Raw genomic sequence first — 20,309 nt, forward strand, 5'->3', positions numbered from 1 at the left:
GTATAACCTGTTTAATAAAATTTTAATCTTTATTAAAATAAATAAATTTCTTTTCCACCACTAAAAATAAAATACCATTACTAAAGAATAAAGTCACACAACCATATAATTTTGTTATTTACAACCATTTTAAGAATTTTTTTTCTTCCAAAGTTCATATAATTTTGTTTGTACAATCACGTGTCATCACATAATATTTTTGGATGCCAAAAGTTGATATGGTCAGAAAAGTTTCCTTACTAAATTAGTAAGGAAATTTTTTTAATTTCATTATTATTATTAACTAAGTAAATTGTATTTCATTATCACAATCATATTAGCCTTACTTAGTAAGATCTTAAATCTTAACAAGGGTTATTTCACCCACATGGGTCACCATATTAGGAATCAAACACTATATGCCTCTAGATTTCAATGAAAAAAGAAATAGATTAAAAAAAATATTAATAAATAAATAATTTAGTAAGAAAAGTGTTTTTTCATCCCCAAACTTAAAAGTTTACCATTAATCATTTGAAATATATCTTAAATCATTTGAAAAAGTTCAAGGAAATTCCAATAAAAAAATGGGTAATTTAAAAAAAATTAAATAATTATTGATATATTTAAAATTTCACGTTAATGACAAAATAACTAAACATGTTAAAACGGGTTAGGCAGGTTGATGCCCCTAACCCACCTATTTAATAATCATGTCTAAAACTTAAACCTAATCCATTTAGAAATATGTATACTTGACCCAACCCATGTATAACCTGTTTAATAAAATTTTAATCTTTATTAAAATAAATAAATTTCTTTTCCACCACTAAAAATAAAATACCATTACTAAAGAATAAAGTCACACAACCATATAATTTTGTTATTTACAACCATTTTAAGAATTTTTTTTCTTCCAAAGTTCATATAATTTTGTTTGTACAATCACGTGTCATCACATAATATTTTTGGATGCCAAAAGTTGATATGGTCAGAAAAGTTTCCTTACTAAATTAGTAAGGAAATTTTTTTAATTTCATTATTATTATTAACTAAGTAAATTGTATTTCATTATCACAATCATATTAGCCTTACTTAGTAAGATCTTAAATCTTAACAAGGGTTATTTCACCCACATGGGTCACCATATTAGGAATCAAACACTATATGCCTCTAGATTTCAATGAAAAAAGAAATAGATTAAAAAAAATATTAATAAATAAATAATTTAGTAAGAAAAATATTTTTTCATCCCCAAACTTAAAAGTTTACCATTAATCATTTGAAATATATCTTAAATCATTTGAAAAAGTTCAAGGAAATTCCAATAAAAAAATGGGTAATTTAAAAAAAAAAAAAAATTATTGATATATTTAAAATTTCAGGTTAATGACAAAATAACTAAATGTGTTAAAACGGGTTAGGCAGGTTGATGCCCCTAACCCACCTATTTAATAATCATGTTAGATGAGTTAACACTTTTATGATCCAAACCTATTAATTTTATGTCGTTTTTGAGTTGTATTCATAGGTCGTGTTAAGATTGTCATCCCTAGACGAGACAAGATGAGACACCAAACTGAGTTTTGAAATCATGCTTACCACACGTCCCTGCAAATAAGCTCTTGTAGTTGAACCAACCTTTTTAAATTCTCTATGTATCTTCAATAAACACATACTACAGAATAAGACTGTATTTCAAAGTATTATTTGGACTTTCAAAGAGAATGGTGAAAGTAATATTTGAAGGTTGAAGTGTATTAGAACTTTAAGGTTGATGTGTAGCACAAAAATTTTACTTAAGAGTTTGAAGTCGACTGATTTTGAAAAGAAAAATCAATAAATCTTGTCTGTAGGTTGAAAATTAGGGTATATAAGTTATTTTTCATTAATCCGTTAGAGAAGACTGAGGTCAGAGGCATATCATCCTAATAAAAAAATGATTTAAACATACTCCTCCAAGGTTACTGTATTTTCCTTTGACCTCCCTCTACTAGTAAGATTAACTACAGTAACTTAACTATCCTTTAGTTTATCCTCTAACCTGTTGAAACCTTTGATTTTTGTAGTTGTCATTTTCAATATTTCCAACATCTATAATAAATTATTTTTGACTTATTGGGTTCCTTGTTCAATCGGTTGTTTACAATTTTACATTAATATTTTGTTGAATTTTTTTGCATTAATTTTTTTAATCTTATTCTTGATATTTTCATATGTTTATTCTCTACAACCGATGTGAACTTTATTATCATGCTCAAATCAAATCTTTACCAAAACACAAGGAGTATATTTAAATCACCCATGAAAAGACCAAGGAAATCTCTTATTTTGCCAATAGAGATAGAGACTGATTTGAACTCTCACTCTTTGGCGCCATTTTCTGGTTGATGTCAACTCATGTAAGTTTGTCTTAAGAGTCGTGATAATCTGATTACCCCACTTGACACACTCAATCGACTCTCATGACTTGACAAGTTTTGGAATCGTAAATCTGTATATCTCGGGATACACATGTTTATGGGGAAGCATATTTTTGTATCTCTAAGCATACGGATCAACAATTCCCAAACTTGTCACATCAGGAGAGTCGATTGAGTGGGTCATGTGGGGTAGTTAGATTATCACAATTCTTCTTATAATTGTACCATCACTGCAATTATAAATTAGTAGCCAATATTTCACCAATCATGACCATTGCCGGTGAAATCAATTACAGATGTTTGTTTATTTGTTTTTGATAATTGGTTATCCTTGTAGACAATGGATCAAGCCCATGTCTAGGATTTGCCTAGTCCATAGACCATGATCTTACCCAATGATTAGTCTCAAGGAATGTACAACGCTCGCACATCACATGCACCAGGAAAGTGAGGGTGTGCGCATGCGGGTGGCCACAAAGGAAGTAATACTCATGCTAGATATCGAACTCACGACCTACGAGCTTTAATCACTTATCAATCTGAAATTGCCATTGAGCCAACTCCTCGAGGTTGAGACATTTGTTTGCTATGAAACATAAAACATGAATTATTTCAATATATTTTGTTAAAATATCTTAGGGATCATCATAGATTTCTTAGAGATCCATTATTCTTTATATATTATTATAGATAGATAATTTTAAATGTTTCTTGGATTTGTCGAATAGTAATTTAGTAATCTTAAAAAGGATTGGATTTTGGTGACTCATGAAGAATGACTCTTGAGAAAACACGTGATCTCAACCGTGTAAACATGAAATCCAACAGCCGGGATCTATATTTACACGATTGGGATAATGTGTTTTTTCTCCAAGTCATTTTTCATGAGTCAACGGATCCCAACCCTTTTCATGTAAGGAATCAATAGTGAAAACCAATTTGAAACACACGATGCTTTAGTAGAATTTCCCATAGATTTATCTATTAAAAAAAAGAGTCGTGATAATATGACACCCCCTTCTAACAAACGCCTCCATCACAAAACCATAGATCATTTGCCTTAGGATATGCATAACCACAAATATTTGTCTTGTGTATCCCAAGGCAAATGATCTACGGTTTGTCAGAGGAGAGCGCATATTATCACGGTTCTTAAAAAAATCTACAAAATAATGGGGCAAAAGTTGGATCAAAAGAGTATTCTTGAGTATGTAATATTAAGCACCAACTACATATATGAGGCCCTTTTTTTCACCAACACCAATGATTTCTTCTTAAATCTTGTCAACATCCCATTAGACTCATAGAAAGCATTTTCATACAAGGACCACTAGAGGTGAGAACATGAATATGGAGATAACCATCTTGAATGAGATTTCAATAATGTGGTCTTGCGCAAGATCCAACTTTCGATTGTGCTCAGAAGCTTGGTACATTGAAGTTGCACCACATAATGATAAACGAGCATGAATTTCCTATTAAGAAATGAGGGAATTAATTTATTACTACGTGTCCTCAAACATACGACCAGAGGGAGCAAATCCCTAACTATCACTAGTTTTTACCATTGGGTCACCCTCTTGGAGTTGTTTTAATTCATTTTGAATTGATACTTTCTCAAGTACAAATGATTTTTCGAGATCTAGGGTTCAACGATTTGAACTGTCAATTCTTTAACATTTAAGTTAGGATATATTATTAAATATATTAAACAAATTTTTTTAATAATTCAATATATTTTTTGCTTTTATCTTTAGATTTGATTTGTTCTTCTCCTTGTATGTATATAGGACTTTTGATATGAACTTTAAAGATTTGACAAAAGGAGATTTCAAGGTATTTTGATCTTTTGATTTATTTTCATTAGGAATTGTAGGTGTAGAAGATCCTAAAACATTTGCAGCCCAAACTTTTGGGAACTCAAACTTGTATAGATTCTACCATTATGAGTTATAAAGTTCATTTTTAGTCCCCTCATTTTGGATTGAATCATTTATGTATTTCATATTCCAAGTAATTGAATCATTCAATTATCATTTTGATTTTTAAAACATTGATTCATGCTTCTGCGAGAAAAATAGTTGGCATGATTTTAAATCTAGTTCAAGAATGAGACAACTTGTCCGATACATCTCGGTATTGTCTACCAACGAGACGGATAAACAGGTCAAACGTATCGGACGAGATTTAAAATCATGGTTCATTTTTCTCATTGTCGAACCAGGCGACTCAAACGTATCGAAAACTCATCCCACTCGACCTCGTCCATGGACGAGAGGAGACGCCAAAACGAGTTTTAAAACCATCTTGAAAGTAGTTGAGAGAGTGAGTTTAACTATATTTTCCAAGAAACGTGGCAGTTGGCCGTTATTTAACCGATTAACAGTCCACTGTGTCGAGGGAGAAATATCTGAGCCAACATCTATTTGTCTCTCCTCTCTCCTCACTCCAGAAACTAAGAACAGACCTAAATTAGACTAAAAAGGAAGAAAAATCAATAAAAAAATAGTTCGATTTCGCTCCCACAATCAGAATCTTATTATTTGCTGTAACAAAGTCCTAATGGGTATGTTATTTGCTTTTCTTCTATATTAATCAATCTATTTTTCTGGTATGCAAATCTTCTTTGAGTTGGTATTCTGTTTTGGATTTCTCTGAAAAAAGCTAGACTATTAATGATGGGGTTGAGATTATGTTTAGGGTTAGGATTTTCAATTTTGACGTCTGTGATTCTAAGATATCTATTTGAGACTTCTTTCAATCTCAATTTCATGAATATTACTCTGTTTTTTTTTTTTTTTAATCTTTTCGATGGGTTGTGGCAGGGTTTTGGGCAGTTTGTTGCACTATATGCTTCCTAGAAAGATAGCTGTTGGAGGAGCGATTGTAAAAAATGACACCAACACCAAAAATTCGGAAGCTTTACTCAAGAAGCCTTGGATTGATTGGTTGACCTCGTTCTCCAATTCTACGACAACAGATAACAGCAACGAAAACAACAATGGCAGCGACATTGTTAATCCTCACGCCATGGCCTTGGGCAATGGAAACCCACCAGATATGGATGAGGATCTGCACAGTAGGCAGCTTGCAGTTTATGGTTGGGAGACAATGTGTCGGCTATTTGCTTCCAATGTCCTATCTCAGGGATGCATGGTCTTGGTGCCGAAATCGGTTTGTATATCACATCCCTTTCTGTTCTTGTACTTCATAAATGAATTAGATGATCTATTTAGGTTTGAATTTATCAGATTTATTTTCCAGAGATTATGACTTAGATGATGTATTTAGGAATAAATTTATCAGATTTTTGTCCCCAAGTCCAGACTGTGGGGTGGTCTTTGAAATTTATCTGGTGTGGATCCTGTTTTCCGGATTGACTTTGAGCTTTTGAAAATCCGAATTGCATTTTAGATTACTAAAATTATGTGATTTGGGTATAGTGACAAAATCTGCGATTTTAATAGTTATCGATTAAATCATGATTAATCGTGATTTAATTGACGATTTAAAAAAAATCACATATTATTTTTATTTTTAGCATTTTTAAGTGTTATTTTATCATTTAATATATGAAATACATATTTTTTTTATTTTTATACTTAAAAAATATTTTAATTTATTTGATATTTTCCAGACTCTATTGATCTTTTGCCGACTTTCTCCAAAGCTTTCTCTTGCCTCACTATGGATTCGAGAGTAAGTTCAGACGTGTGATATGGTTGTTGGCTATCTCAATGAGTCTCTTAATTTGTTTTTGCTGACATTTCTGTCTTTGATAGGAACTATTTTTGTATTTGTTTTGTTTTTTTTTATACCAGTAATCATGTTTAGAATATCTACTTGAATAAGAATGTGAGTGGTAACACCCCCATTAATTAGCGCCATAAATTTAGAGGTGAAATTGGTTTTGTGCTAGGGGCTTATTTGTTATATTTTTTCAAGATTGGAGCTCAAGGTTTCTCTTTTATTTCCTCTCGCCGACTTACTGTGATCCTTGGTTCCCGCAGCAGAGAACCTTGTTCTTGCTGGTGTCCTGTGACCTTGCATGATGAAGGGACGGTGGAATTGTGGGACTTGTCCAGCAATTTTATTTTCTCAGAGGATGATGTGGGGAAGAACCGAGCTCTTGCTTCTGTCCAGAAGTTGCAAGTATTGGAAAATTCCGTGGTCATTTCTACCTATTCAGGTAGATTGACCAAAGAACAATTTCTGATTTCCAGGTAATTTATCTCTGTGCTTTCTATGTGTGTGTGTGTGTGTGACGGTTGTAGTTCAGCCCTTCACAATAAAATGGCAATACTTGCATCTCTCTCTGTCTTCAAATCATTTTACTAGTTGGGTGATACTTTGTTAACCACTCATGCATGTTGAATTTGTGGTAGTGCAGGCTATAGTATTTACCAATATCAGGTTAGAGAAACCAATTGAGTTCGATGATTATTGCCATAATCATCAACCTCCAATCTCCTTCATTTTGGTAGTGTGTTTTGTGATTTCGGTCCAAAGTTTACCATTCTTGATGTTTATGGCGAGGAACCACGTATTAGCAATGACAACCTTGCAATTGTATCATGTGTTGATGATGAAAGGCTCGAGTTTCAGGATGGGGATCTTATTGTGTTCTCGGAAGTCCAGGGAAAGATGGAAAGCCGAGAAAGATTAAGAATACTCGCCCCTATGCCTTCATTCTTCATGAGGACACTACAAATTATGGTGCATATGTGAAAGGTGGTATTGTCACACAGGTGAAACAACCCAAAGTGATGAGCTACAAGCCATTGAGAGAGGCTCTCAAAGATCCCGGTGATTTCCTTCTAAGTGATTTCTCCAAGTTTGATCGTTCACTTCTATTACATCTAACATTTCAAGCATTATATAAATTCATATTTGAGTCAGGACACTTCCCTGTTTCTGGGTCAGAGGATGATGCTCAGAAACTAATTTCCGTGGTCACTAACATAAATGAGAACTCGGGGGATAGGAAACTTGAGGAGATCAACCCGAAACTTCTTCGACATTTTGCATTTGGTGCCAGGACTATTCTAAATCCAATGGCTTCCATTTTCGGTGGTATCATGGGACAAGAGGTTGTGAAGGCATGCTCTGGAAAATTCCATCATCTTTTCCAGGTGAAAGACTTACAAATGGATAATGTCTACTTGGTTGTTGTGATTAGATTTTTTCTAATGTCACACATGTCACTTTCTTTGCTTGCAGTTCTTCTACTTTGACTCTGTTGAATCTCTTCCTCCCAAACCATTAGATCCCATTGATTTGAAACCACTGAATACAAGGGCAGAGCCAGGATTTTACTCATGTGGGAGCAACCAAGAGTAGAAAAAAAATGTGGGGACAATTAAGAGTGAAAAAAATAGTTGTGGGGGCGACTAAAAGTGGAAAAAAAAAATGTGGGGGCAATAGTGACAGATTTCTTTATCCGTCGCTAAAATCTGTTTCAATAGCACATTAATCCATAGAATTTGAAAACTCTTGCTCTAAATCCGCCCCTGACTGAATAGCAGGTATGATGCCCAGATTTATGTATTCGGATCCAAGCTCCAGAAGACATTAGAGTAGGCTAAGGTGTTCATTGTAGGATCTGGTGCACTTGGTTGTGAGTTCTTGAAGAATTTAGCTTTGATGGGAGTTTGTTGTAGTAGTCAAGGGAAGCTAGCAATTAAGGATGATGATGTCATTGAGAAGAGTATGTTGGGCTTTGTGGAGCCTAGTTATGTTTGATCCGGTTGATGACCTGACCGAATAATGTTTTTACGTGATATTTTGATGGGAGATTTTTTGAGGCTTAGTCCATGGAGTGGAGGCTTGGGAGGCCCAAGTTGGAGCACTCATGGACAAGCCTCCTGGAAAAAATTTTGGGCCCGTTTTGTAATCCATTGTGAATCCTCTACGCAGTATATAGAAGTTGTTTTTAGTGATTAGGATTTTTTAAGGTTTTGGTTATCGTTTTTAGGACTTACGCCGCACTTTGTAATTCTTCTCGATAATAGTGAAATCCCTGCAACTCCGTGGACGTAGGCAAATTGTTGAACCACGTAAATATTGTCTTGTGCGTGTGATTACTTTCTTTTTTCGACGTGTGTTTTTTCTCTATTTTTATTTCTCACAGGTTGGGAATTTCGGGTTAAATTCCTTACAGAGTAACCTCAGCAAACAGTTTCTCTTTTGGAATTAAAACATTGGGCAAGCCAAATCCACGGTTTCCACTTTTGTCGCTGTTTCGATCAACCCACGTCTCCATGTCAAGGCTCTACAAAATCGTGCAAGCCCCAAGACAGAAATCATGTTTAAGGATACATTTTGGGAGAATCCGGATGTTGTCATCAATGTACTAGACAACGTTAATGCTAGAATGTACATGGATCAAAGGTCCCTATATTTCCAGAAGCTGCTCCAAGAGTCTGGAACACTAGGTGACAAATGCAATACTCAGGTTGTTATTCCCCATTTGACAGAGAACTATGGTGCCTCAAGGGATCCACCTGAGAAGGAATCACCCATGTGCACTATCCACTACTTCCCTCACAACATTGATCACTGTCTGACATGGGCTCACTCAGAGTTCGAGGGCTTGCTTGAGAAGACACCGGCCGAAGTGTATGCGTATCTGTCCAATCCAAGTAAATACACCTCTGCCATGAAAAATGCAGGTGACGCTCAGGCCCGGGATAATTTGGAACATGTAATCGAGTTCCTTGACAGGGAGAGATGTGAAACATTTCAAGACTGCATCACTTGGGCCCGTCTAAAGTACAGTACATGATGATTGATCTCACTATTTCTTCCAATAACTTTAGATTTAATATGGTGTTGTCTGGTCAACTCCATATCTGATGTGCTTTTAATTCCACCAGGTTTGAAGACTACTTTGTTTCCCGAGGACTCTCCAACCAGTACTGGGAGTCCATTCTGATCGGCTCCCAAGTGCTTTCCTGGACCACAGAAGTTCTTGTCCGATGACCCGGGTCACCTTCACTTCATCATGGGAGCATCCATATTACGAGCTGAGACATTTGGAATTCCAATTCCTGATTGGACCAAGAATCCCATGAAGTTGGCTGATGCTGTTAACAAAGTGATAGTTCCAGATTTCCAGCCATAGGAAGGAGTTAAGACTGTAACATACGAGAAAACCACAAGCATCTCTACTTCATCTATTGATGATGCTGTGGTTATTGACGAACTGATCACGAGGCTGGCCTCCAGGTTTCAAGATGAAACCATCCATACAATTAGAGAAGGTATGCCTATTTCCTGAATTGGAACCCACAGTTATTTCTTGAGAACATAGTGGCAAAGTTGAGGTTTGGCAATAATTCAACAAGAGAAATCTTCAGAAAACGAGAAAACATCAGATAAATTAAAAAGTAAAAATTAATTGTTGTAAGTAAAAAAAAAATGGTATTTAATATATTAAATAAAAAAATAATACCTAGAAAATGCTAAAAACAAAAAATTATCTGTGATTTTTTCAACAAAAAAAAAAAACGTCAATTAAAATCACAATTATTCATGATTTTTTGAAAAAAATCGTGTTTTAATCAACTACTATTAAAATCATGGCTTAATTGCGATTTAAAAAAAAAATTGCAGATTTTTGTCACTGTGCTTGAGAAGGCCAGCACTTCTTAGCTTGTTATATCATAGGCATGGTGTATATGTTGGGTGATTGCGATAATGGTTTACTAGGTCCAACCTAAGTCAATAATGATCCCAATTGGTGGCCCATCACCACTGATCTGTACCTTTCTTTTGAGTTGTGAGATAGAACAGGAGCTGTCAAGAAATGGCCTATTGTTTGGGCAGTTGAGGTCTTGTTATCTAATTGATTTTTGATGTAGTGTAGAGAATACCCTTTTTTCATCTTTTTGCCCAAATCAAATTTACTGATTCAGATTTGATTTTCTTCTGTTATAAGAGTCTGGACTTACTGTTTCTTTCTAAATTCACAGGATGACGACACAAACTACCACATGGACATGATAGCTGGCCTTGCTAACATGCGGGCAAGGAACTACAGCATTCCTGAAGTTGACAAGTTAAAGGCAAAGTTAATTGCAGGAAGAATCATTACTGCAATTGCGACCTCCACTGCTATGGCAATGGGTTTCGTCTGCCTAGAGATTTACAAGGTGTTAGGTGGAGGGCTCAAACTAGAGGACTATCAGAACACCTTTGCCAACTTGGCGCTCCCAGTTTTTTCCATGGCAGAGGCCATCCCACCCAAGATAATGAAGCATAAGGACCTGACATGGACAGTGTGGGATCGTTGGATCCTAAGAGGCAACCCAACCCTTAGGGAACTTTTGCAATGGTTGAAGGACAAGGGTCTGAATGCTTACAGCATTTCATGCGGTACAAGCTTGCTTTACAACAGTATGTTCCCTAGGCACAAAGATTGGATGGATCAGAAAGTGGTGGGTCTGACCAGGGACATGGCTAAGGTGTAGGTGCCTTCTTATTGACGCCTTTTGGATGTTGTGGTTGCATGTGAGGACCATGATGACGACAACATTGACATTCCACAGCTTTCTATATACCTTTAATTGGTTGTCTGCCCATAGTATCAGTTGGGTTTTATTACACATTATCGTGGTGTTTTAAGTTGATAGCTGAGTCTGTAATTGTAATATATTTGTACCACTACAAAGTTGTACCTAAATTAATGGTGACCATGTTCTGTATATAATATTAGAGCTATCTGTATTGAGATTGAATCTATGGTATCAGAGCGTTCGATACGTTAAGATTGAAGTTTACTAGTTCTGATTGATTTGCACTTTCTCCCTATCCATTTAAAAAACAGTGTCCCACATACATACCAAATTTAGAAAAATTATATTGAGCATTGCACTATAGATGTGATAGTTAGAATTTTTTGACTGGGATCAATAAATCTCAAATACAACGATGGGTCTCGACTTACTTGCATTGCCGTAAGGCGGTGTTAATGGCTACACAACTTTCAGGTCAAGCATTAGAGTCATGATTAACGTATCCCCATAATTTTTTTGGCCAAGGCCTGATCAATAATTGGGTTGGGAGTCAACATGTTTACCCAACTCATTACAACATCAACGCCTTACCTCTCCATGGATTTCAGATTGGCTAAATTAATCATGTTCCTTCATTCAATTTTGTTAGAAATTAGGGTGAATTACTATTATGTAAGCTGAAATTGAGTTATTTACGATTCTGGCAACCTGTTCATTTTAATTACCAAAACATGAATGATCCCGTTTTCGTTAAAAAGAAAAAATCAGAATGGTGTCGAATTAGGCAGTTTTAAAGTGACTATTCTTTAAAAACCTCTAAATTCACTAACGTTCACGTTTTGATAATTAAATGAACAAAGAGCCAGAATCATAAATTCGTCGAAAGTTGTTCACTTTTTCATACATATCCCTAAAAATTAAGTTCTCTTATTAAATTTGAGTTTATATAATTCTCTCACCATCACCACCCACATTCTTTTAAATCACTTTCACCTTTTCTTTTCTGATATTTCCATACCTTTAATTTTAATCTTTCTCTTAAAGGGGAAGATAAAAAGATTTGAATAAGTCCAAACCCATCTTAATCGACTTTAGAGTTATTTATATATTTTTTTCAAATAAATTCAGTCCTAATTTATCTTTTCAAGTGTTCTCACTCATTGATTGTTATATTTCATTCATGTCATATTCAATTAATTAATTAATTAATATAATAATTTTAATGTAGGTGATGGCTGAATTTACATCCATTGTCAAATGGGTTTATTTTTATTTTTATATTTGTGCCCTTAGTGGACTTTTCTTCCATCCAAAGATAATATTGTCTATTTTATTCTATAAAAAAAAGAAATAAGTGCAGGCTGGGCAATCAGCAATGAGTGTAGCTCGACTTAAAACGACCACCTAATACTATAATCTTGACATCTAAGTTACTCTTCCTCTCAGGCTGAAAAAGATAAGGTGTATGCATTATATTAATGTGTATGAGATACACTATATCAATGCTACGATATATCTTATTGCATGTTTTTAAGATTTTAGATTTGTATCATCACTACTGATAATCTTACTTAGGCACATGACATACTCAATCGACTTACCTGACATGACTGACTCGAAAATCGTACTTCTCTTCTTGGGACATAAAACTGTGGTTCCTCATAAGAAGGTGTGATTTTGTATCCCAATTACAGTAGATCTACGATTTTTGAGATTGTTACGTCAGGTAAGTCGATTAAGTATGCCACGTGCCTAAGTCAGATTATCACAACTTTTGTATTAATTATCATTAATTAGGTATATTATATTGGATATGAGATATGTAATCATCGTCTAAGAATTCTCAATAAATCAGTATTTTTTACATGGTATTAGAGTTTAAGTTATACTGAGAGCACGATCTTGATGTATTGTTCTAAAATCTCTCCTATGAGATTTCTTGTATTTAAATCGTACGATCCTTATTCGTATGTTTCTGGGTGAGATCATGACAGATATGATCTAGTAAACCACCAACTTCGACAAACTTAAAAATAGGTGAGATGCAATAATGATGGATTTCACAGATAGGTGATGACTACCATCAAGCATGATCAAACATATGTAACCAATTGCATGATCTTTCTATAAAAGACTATGTAATTGTGGGAGAATGATAGAGATAAGGTGTATGCATTATAATAATATGTATAAGATACACTATATCAATATTATGGTATATCTCATCACATATATTTAAGATCTTAAATTTACATCAATTATGATTAATTATGTTCAAGTAAATATATTATATTAGATTGATTGATTCTTTACGAATATTTTAAATCTATATAGACACAATGAGATACGTAGTCGTCATCCAAGAATTCTCAATTAATTCATCTTGCATCCAAAGGTCTAAAACTGCGGGTGATCAGATAGCCAATATCAATGGTTTGACCTTGGATTAGATCAAAATCAAATTACCAACATTGAATGGGCTTTACATTTTCTAGGCCCATTTCAACTGTCAAACGTTGTTGGACCGTATAAAACTCTTAGTCAAACCGATTACTGCGCTTTCTACTCTTCATGCTGGGTGACTGGGTCTTAAAATCGTTTGAAGAAAAAGATCTCCGAAATCTTCGTTCGATCTCTATTTCTCTGTCTTCAATTTGGATATAGTTTTTAACTTCGAAATCTGAAGATTATATTTTTTTATTTTCTTTTTTCACATTTGAGCTGCTGAAATTAATTCAATTTTTGTTGAATTTGAGAAGCAGAGAAAGTTTCTTATGTTCGAATCTAACAGAGGTGACGATCGATTTTCGCGGGAAATTGTGGGGTTTTATTTCTTCGGATGGATGAGATTTGGGGATTCAATCGATTCAGGTTTAGATTAGATTTGTTGCTGGTTTCGTGTTTGTTGCATCAGAATTTGGAATATTGTTGGTCTCTCAATGCTGAAGGTAAGAGCTTTGGAGCAACTCTGTTGAAATTCTGCACTGTTTAGGGTTTTGGGAGGACTCTGTTTTTTCTGAACGAATTAATTTAATGCAGTGCTGGCATTGTTGAGGTTTCGGGAGAGAATAGTGAGGGATCCATACAGTGCTCTCTCGAGTTGGAACCGTAGGGATGACAAGGAGGATCCGTGTTCGTGTTTCGGAGTCGGGTGTTCAGATGGAGAAGAAGTGATTCTGTAAGTGAAGTTTTACCCAAATTTCAAATTTTTAGCTGATCTTATGGTTTTCTTCACTAAGACTTGCAATTTTGAGTTATAGAGCTCGTCGTCTGATATCTGAATGGAATTTGATTTTCAGTTTTTAATTTTGGGTATTGATGTTTGAAAATTCATTTTTCAACTGGCACGGACCGATAATTAGGGCTGCAACTCGGGCAGGTTGGGGATCAATGGTCCCCCAACCCATACTTGGCAAACACCAACCCATGCCTGCGCCCAACTTAACCTTGGGTATGAAATGCTCAAGCCGAGCCCAATCCAAGTCGGGTTGGTCAGGTTTGTTAATTCCTCATTAATACTAGATAATTTAGTAATGATATGAGCTTATAAAAAGATAAGTGGTATGTAAAAAGTATAAAATTTGCAATTAATTTTCCTAAAAAATATATTTCAAAGTTTACATACATAAAATATGAGCAAAAGTAAAGAAGAAGATGATAATCATTAACTAAAGTTTGAAATGTGAATTGTGAATGAGAAAGAAACAAAGATATTTGAAAATATTTTTAAATTATAATCATATTAAGGCCAGGTTCGGGTAAATTGGGCAACCCGATACCTATGCATGAACCCAACCTGATTTGATTCAGTCAATTTTTTTTTTTTTGCCTGAACCCGAGGCCTAACCCAAGCTAACTATGCCCAGTCCCAACCCAAGTTCGGGTTCAACCCATCAAGTCCAAGTTTTTCCCGCCCAAGTTGCAGCCCTACCTATCGTAATCCAAGTGAGAAGAAATATTCAAGTTCAAGGTCCTAGAAGAGCAAGGAAGATCCAAAAGAATGTGGATGGAGATGGTGAAAAGCAGATTTGAACTCACTTTCAATTACAGAAGACTTGGCTACAAGCAATGGAATGAATGAACATGATTCATTTATCCAACCCCAAATCTTTAGGATAAGGCTTTGTTGTGTTGTCGTACAATGGTCATAGTGGTAAATGGGCCAAGTTGCAGTCTCATAAATCTAATATGAGCAACAATGTATGTTATGAATAAAAACCTACTAATACTTTCCATAAGTAGGAACACCCATGTAAAATCAACACGAGACATGGGTTCCAAGCTTTAGGCATAAAAACATTTGACGGTTTAGATGGGAGGAAATTTCCATACAATAAATAAGTATAGTTGAGAAACTATCCATTAAATTTATTTCAATCAATATGAGATGTCAAAAGTATGTATGAATGATAAATGACTGTCAGCGTTGAACACGATGCACTGACTATGAAAGAAATAATAAATTGCATTAGCATTACACGATGAAAAAGGATTGGTCACTAAAGAAATACTAATTGATAAAAAAACAGAAAAGAAAGAAAAACAATTTAGAACTTAAGAGTGAGATAGGAAAAATTTAGGACAATTGATCTCATCTAGGAGATTTCCTGCACTGAAAAAAAAAATTAAACTATAGAACAATAACATGACTGTGGCCAAACAGATTGGTCGACAAAAGGGGGAAGCCTCCAAGGAAAGTCTACATGCCTGATACTTAGAACCATCTAGACAGATCAGATTTTGATCGAGATCTCTTGACTGGTGCCCATCAAATTGTCGTCTTAGCACACCTGCATTTGTGCCATACATACAACATAGGGAGTTAGGACATGTTCTTAATGTCCTCCAGCCTCTCAAAAATCTTCCTCTTTAGTGGGATTCATATAGAATGGTAAATAAAGATCTCAGTAGTTTATTATTCCCCCAGTTGGCTTCCTGACATGGATCTTATCTCCGTTAGGAACATTGCCCAAGATAGAGATGCAGCTTACCGGAGGCTACTGGAGGTGGCTGATGCTTCTCATTCCCCCAAAGCCAATACTCATAAAAATGAAGCAAGAAAAAGGAGACAGATGGAATCATCACCATCCCATTCTCCTGCATTATCTCCATCACTATCTCCATCTTCTTCACCTAAGGCATCTCGCAGAATCTTTCTGCCACCTCCACCCTCACCTGCGCCAACACTGGACCTGCCTTCCCCTGCTCCACCGGATCCTCCCATTGTTCTTGTTGCATCACCACCCTCCTATTCTACAAGCCGCCGAGGATCAGAAAGATCAAATTCTCACTCAAAACATAGAGTTCGATGGCCAATTTTTTCTGGAGTTGTAGTTGGTTCATTTCTTCTCATTTCAGTTATTGGCATTTTCCTCTATCAAAGAACCAAGGTGCTCATTGCCAAACCATGGGCTTCGGGGTTAAGTGGGCAGCTGCAGAAAGCATTATTAACAGGTTATTATTATTTTCTTTACATCAAAGCATTCTGGATGTTTATATTTCGAGGAGATCTAAGGTACCAGTAAGTCTAATGCCGGAAAATTTACCATCGGGTATTTTAGAAACACCCCCCCTGTTAGATTGGTGATAGTAAGTTTACCCCCTTGCAAAATGCAAGATTAGGTACCCCCCCCCCCCCGACCGTAAGTTTACGTAGCTTTCCCTTGATGATTTAACAGTGATTTTTTTTTTTTCCAATTTTGATATAGTAATTTAAGTATTGAAGAGCATTTTGAAAGACTTCAAAATTTTACCATTAAATCATCAAGAAAACACAATGTTGACTTACGGTCAAGGGGGGTAAACCTAATATCACCAATTTGATTGGGGGCTATTTCTAAACTACCCTTTACCAACAGCCTAACTGAATACTTGGTGCATATGCAGAAGGGAGAGGACGCCTTATTTGATGGTGGTAAACTTCCTATAAATTGACCTCTCCTGAGTAAGGAGAAGTACTTCAAAAAGCTTGCATCCGGAACCAATAGGAGCTGGAACTTAGAAAACTTAATGATTCTGGTTTCTACTGGAACCGACCCATTGGCAGCCCTAGTTGTGATAATCTAACTTGATCAATTTTTGACTTATAAGACCTCCTTGAAGATGGCCATGGAATGGAGGATTCTAACCCCACTGCATGTGAGTCATGTACAACATGGGCAGGGATAGCATCTAATCCTCCCATCTCATGCATGTTTTCATCATGCTAGTAGTGCAATTGTTCTGCTTGTAATTTTTCTGCAAAGTTTATTTTTCGTCTTCTATATTCATGATTAGGGATTCCATTTCAGGTGTGCCAAAGCTCAAGCGCTCTGAGCTTGAATTAGCTTGTGAAGATTTTAGTAATATAATTGGTTCTTCGTCAGATGGCATAGTGTACAAAGGAACACTGTCAAATGGAGTTGAAATAGCAGTAACATCTACTGCAGTGACATCTGCCAAGAATTGGTCTAAACAGCAAGAAATGCAGTTTAGGAAGATGGTAATTGACAAACTTGACTTTACATAACTTTATCGTCATCATTCAGTCAGGGTCCCTAACCCTCGCCTTTTTAATGGTTTCAGATAGACACACTATCAAAAGTTAACCACAAAAATTTTGCGAACCTTATTGGGTATTGCAAGGAACACGAACCTTTCACCAGGATGATGGTTTTTGAGTATGCTTCAAATGGAACACTCTTTGAGCATCTGCACAGTGAGTATTCCATTCAATCCACATGGTTTCATATAAATTTATTGTATCATCCCATTCTTTAGTTGGTTAATTTTCTATCAGTTGATTGCTGAAACCAGTGTATATATTCTGAGAAAAGAATCTTCAGCATTCTTGAAAGATGGAAATTCATATCTTATGTGCCTTCACTGCACACGTGGTGCACATGCAACGGGCTCTGAATTCCACCGTTCAATGGACCCCACCTCGAAGATCTCCCTTAATTAAACTGATTCAAATGATCACTAGTCATAACCATCTGTTTTATGTCATTCTTTTGGACTATCATCAGTAATAAACAGTTACTACTAATGATATGATTGGACTCTGATTGCCGGTTTGTAGGTTATTATTTGAACAAAATCATGGAGAACATTTTGTAGTGAAAAAAATATTCCTATGTTTGTTCCTTTTTTTCCTCTATATCTTTATCACTACAAAGAAAAGTATCTAGTGTTTTAATTAATTACTTTAAATAAGCTAAACCAAGTAAAGAGTTTGAGAATTTGAACAATTGATTAGAATGGAATTTGTGTAGTTTGACGACAAAATGATGATGTATGCGTTTAATTTTCTTTGTGAGAAAAAACTTTAATTTGTGTAACTACGAGTTTGAAACAGTGCCTCTGTAGTGTGTATAGCCAGGTAAATTGCTTGTCATCATTTTCAATTGTTTCTTCAAAACCTTGTCCTTTTATGATGAGCTATGAAGTAGTTAGTTGTATTATTTGTTGTTAAAATGTTGAAATATTATATTTTTAACTTATAAAAGAAATCTCAATGAAGCTAAAAGGTTATAATCTAATGATTTGAATTATTATTGAGTTTGAACTGTTTGAAACCTGATTGAGTTTGAGCACAACTCATTATGATTCTGCGATCCGATTTGATTCTGCAGTAAAAGAAGCAGAACACTTGGACTGGGGCGTACGTTTGCGGGTCATGATGGGAATGGCATACTGCCTTGAACACATGCATCAGCTGACCCCTCCTGTGATCCATAAAGACTTACAGTCTACAACTGTCTATCTAACCGAAGACTATGCTGCGAAGATCTCGGATCATGGTTTCTGGAATGTGGCAGCAGCAGCCAAGATGAGATCTGTCGGCACAGAACTCGTAGATACGAATCTAGAGAGCAATGTTTACAGTATTGGGGTAATATTTCTTGAGATGATAACAGGTAGGCTCGCATACTCGGAGGATAATGGGCCACTTGTGGACTGGGCATCATACTATCTGAGAAGGGAGCGACCTGTTAAAGACATGGTGGATCCAACCCTTAAATCTTTCCAAGAGGAAGAGCTCGAGAAACTATGTGAGGTGATAAGGTCTTGTATCCATGCCAACCCAAAGCAGAGACTGACGATGAAAGAGGTTACTGCTCGACTGAGAGAGATTACAGCAATGGCACCAGATGGAGCAGCCCCAAAATTATCTCCTCTTTGGTGGGCAGAACTGGAGATTCTTTCTACTGAAGCAAGCTAAGAGGTGAAGCTGAGCCTTATAATTGTGAAGAATGTTTATTATTATTATTATTATTTTTTTTTTTGCCGTTGTTGTTTGGAAAGATAGCTGTTGTATGTAGTTATGGACTGCTTGTTTCTGGTCCTGAGTAATGGATTGCTCTCTCTGTATAGATGTAGGAAGGATTGGGTGTATTTTGTTTGCTTTGTTTGGCTATGTAGAATTTGGAGGTGAAAATGTAGAGTAACAAATATACTTATGAAATTGATTAAAAGGTTCCATTTTTTTGTTTTCACTGGTTTTATTTTAGGTTGGTGATTTTGGTTGAAGAGGCATACTAATGTTGAGGAGTTGATTACCCTTCTTTTTTTCTCTTTTGTTGGGTGTATGAATTTTCTCATTTTTTCTGGCTGAGATTTTGTTTCAACCCACTTCAAATGCAATGGAGATGAAAGAATATTTGTTATAATAAAAAAGACCAGATTTTGTGTGAAGGTAAGAATCAGAAGAAACCCAAAATCATTACAATTAGATCTAAAAAGGAATCCATATTTGCCACGAATGAACAGATACCCATCATAAAATCCATGAAAATAGGCACCATTGTGACTATTCTACCCTCAGTCGTTACTTGAGGTCTTTGGAAAGAGAACAGAGTGTTCCAGGGTTAGATAAGAAGCTCTCATGGCATCTTTATGGAGATATTGGGTTATCTATACCTATAGTCCAAAATTAAGCAAGGATTTCTCGGGGTTTCTGTCAATGATTTTGTTTTTAGATGGGATTGTATTTGTAATACGTAGAATAAGTTCATTTTCTTCTTTTTTTCTTGCTTTTCCTTTCTTTAGGGCTACGTGGGCCTCCTCCATTTGTACTTTCTGTTTTCCCCTTGTTTAATATTATTTTACACTTATTAAATAAAATAAATAAAAACCATAAACTATCACCCTCAAGTACACATGAACCACCATCGTCATTGTCAAAGCCTTATCCCAAGGATTTGGGACCGCCTAGACGAATCTTGTTCCTCCATTCCCCATTTAAAAAATTTTCCAATACTCCAAAAAAAGAAATGTTATGCAAAATGGACAAGATGATCTCAATTGGACGATCAATCATTTGTAATCTAGTTTGTGATCAAACAGGAAGGATTTGAGGCTATACAGTCTTTGTGAGCATAATTAACCATGCATATTTCCTACTAATTTT

The 20,309-nt window shown here is 35.4% G+C and overlaps 1 protein-coding gene and 1 pseudogene across 2 annotated transcripts; both read left to right on the top strand.

Annotated features, from left to right (window-relative positions):
- Window positions 1-5,198: 5,198 nt before the first annotated feature.
- LOC147399463 (ubiquitin-activating enzyme E1 1-like) lies at window positions 5,199-11,136 on the top strand (annotated as a pseudogene). Its single transcript, XR_015179069.1, has 8 exons — window positions 5,199-5,576; window positions 6,413-6,625; window positions 6,793-7,534; window positions 7,623-7,705; window positions 7,928-8,113; window positions 8,565-9,173; window positions 9,278-9,664; window positions 10,376-11,136. The product of XR_015179069.1 is annotated as a ubiquitin-activating enzyme E1 1-like (transcript).
- Window positions 11,137-13,484: 2,348 nt separating this feature from the next.
- LOC147399464 (putative inactive receptor-like protein kinase At3g56050) lies at window positions 13,485-19,402 on the top strand. Its single transcript, XM_086444829.1, has 6 exons — window positions 13,485-13,866; window positions 13,958-14,096; window positions 15,879-16,372; window positions 17,209-17,399; window positions 17,483-17,615; window positions 18,532-19,402. The coding sequence occupies exons 1-6, from the start codon at window positions 13,758-13,760 to the stop codon at window positions 19,119-19,121; spliced, it is 1,656 nt and encodes a 551-aa protein (XP_086300955.1). The 5' UTR covers window positions 13,485-13,757; the 3' UTR covers window positions 19,122-19,402.
- The last annotated feature ends 907 nt before the right edge of the window (window positions 19,403-20,309 follow it).

This window comes from Akebia trifoliata, chromosome 6, assembly GCF_017979445.1.
Source record: "Akebia trifoliata isolate Shusen 1 chromosome 6, ASM1797944v1, whole genome shotgun sequence".
NCBI lineage: Eukaryota > Viridiplantae > Streptophyta > Magnoliopsida > Ranunculales > Lardizabalaceae > Akebia > Akebia trifoliata.

Excerpts from the sequence above, each read along its gene's own strand:
- LOC147399464 (XM_086444829.1), top strand. The coding sequence starts at position 13,758 with ATGGATGAGATTTGGGGATTCAATCGATTCAGGTTTAGATTAGATTTG. Across the intron at positions 14,097-15,878 it reads GATGGAGAAGAAGTGATTCT|GAACATTGCCCAAGATAGAG; the intron begins GTAAGTGAAGTT and ends TATCTCCGTTAG. Across the intron at positions 17,616-18,531 it reads ACTCTTTGAGCATCTGCACA|TAAAAGAAGCAGAACACTTG; the intron begins GTGAGTATTCCA and ends TTGATTCTGCAG.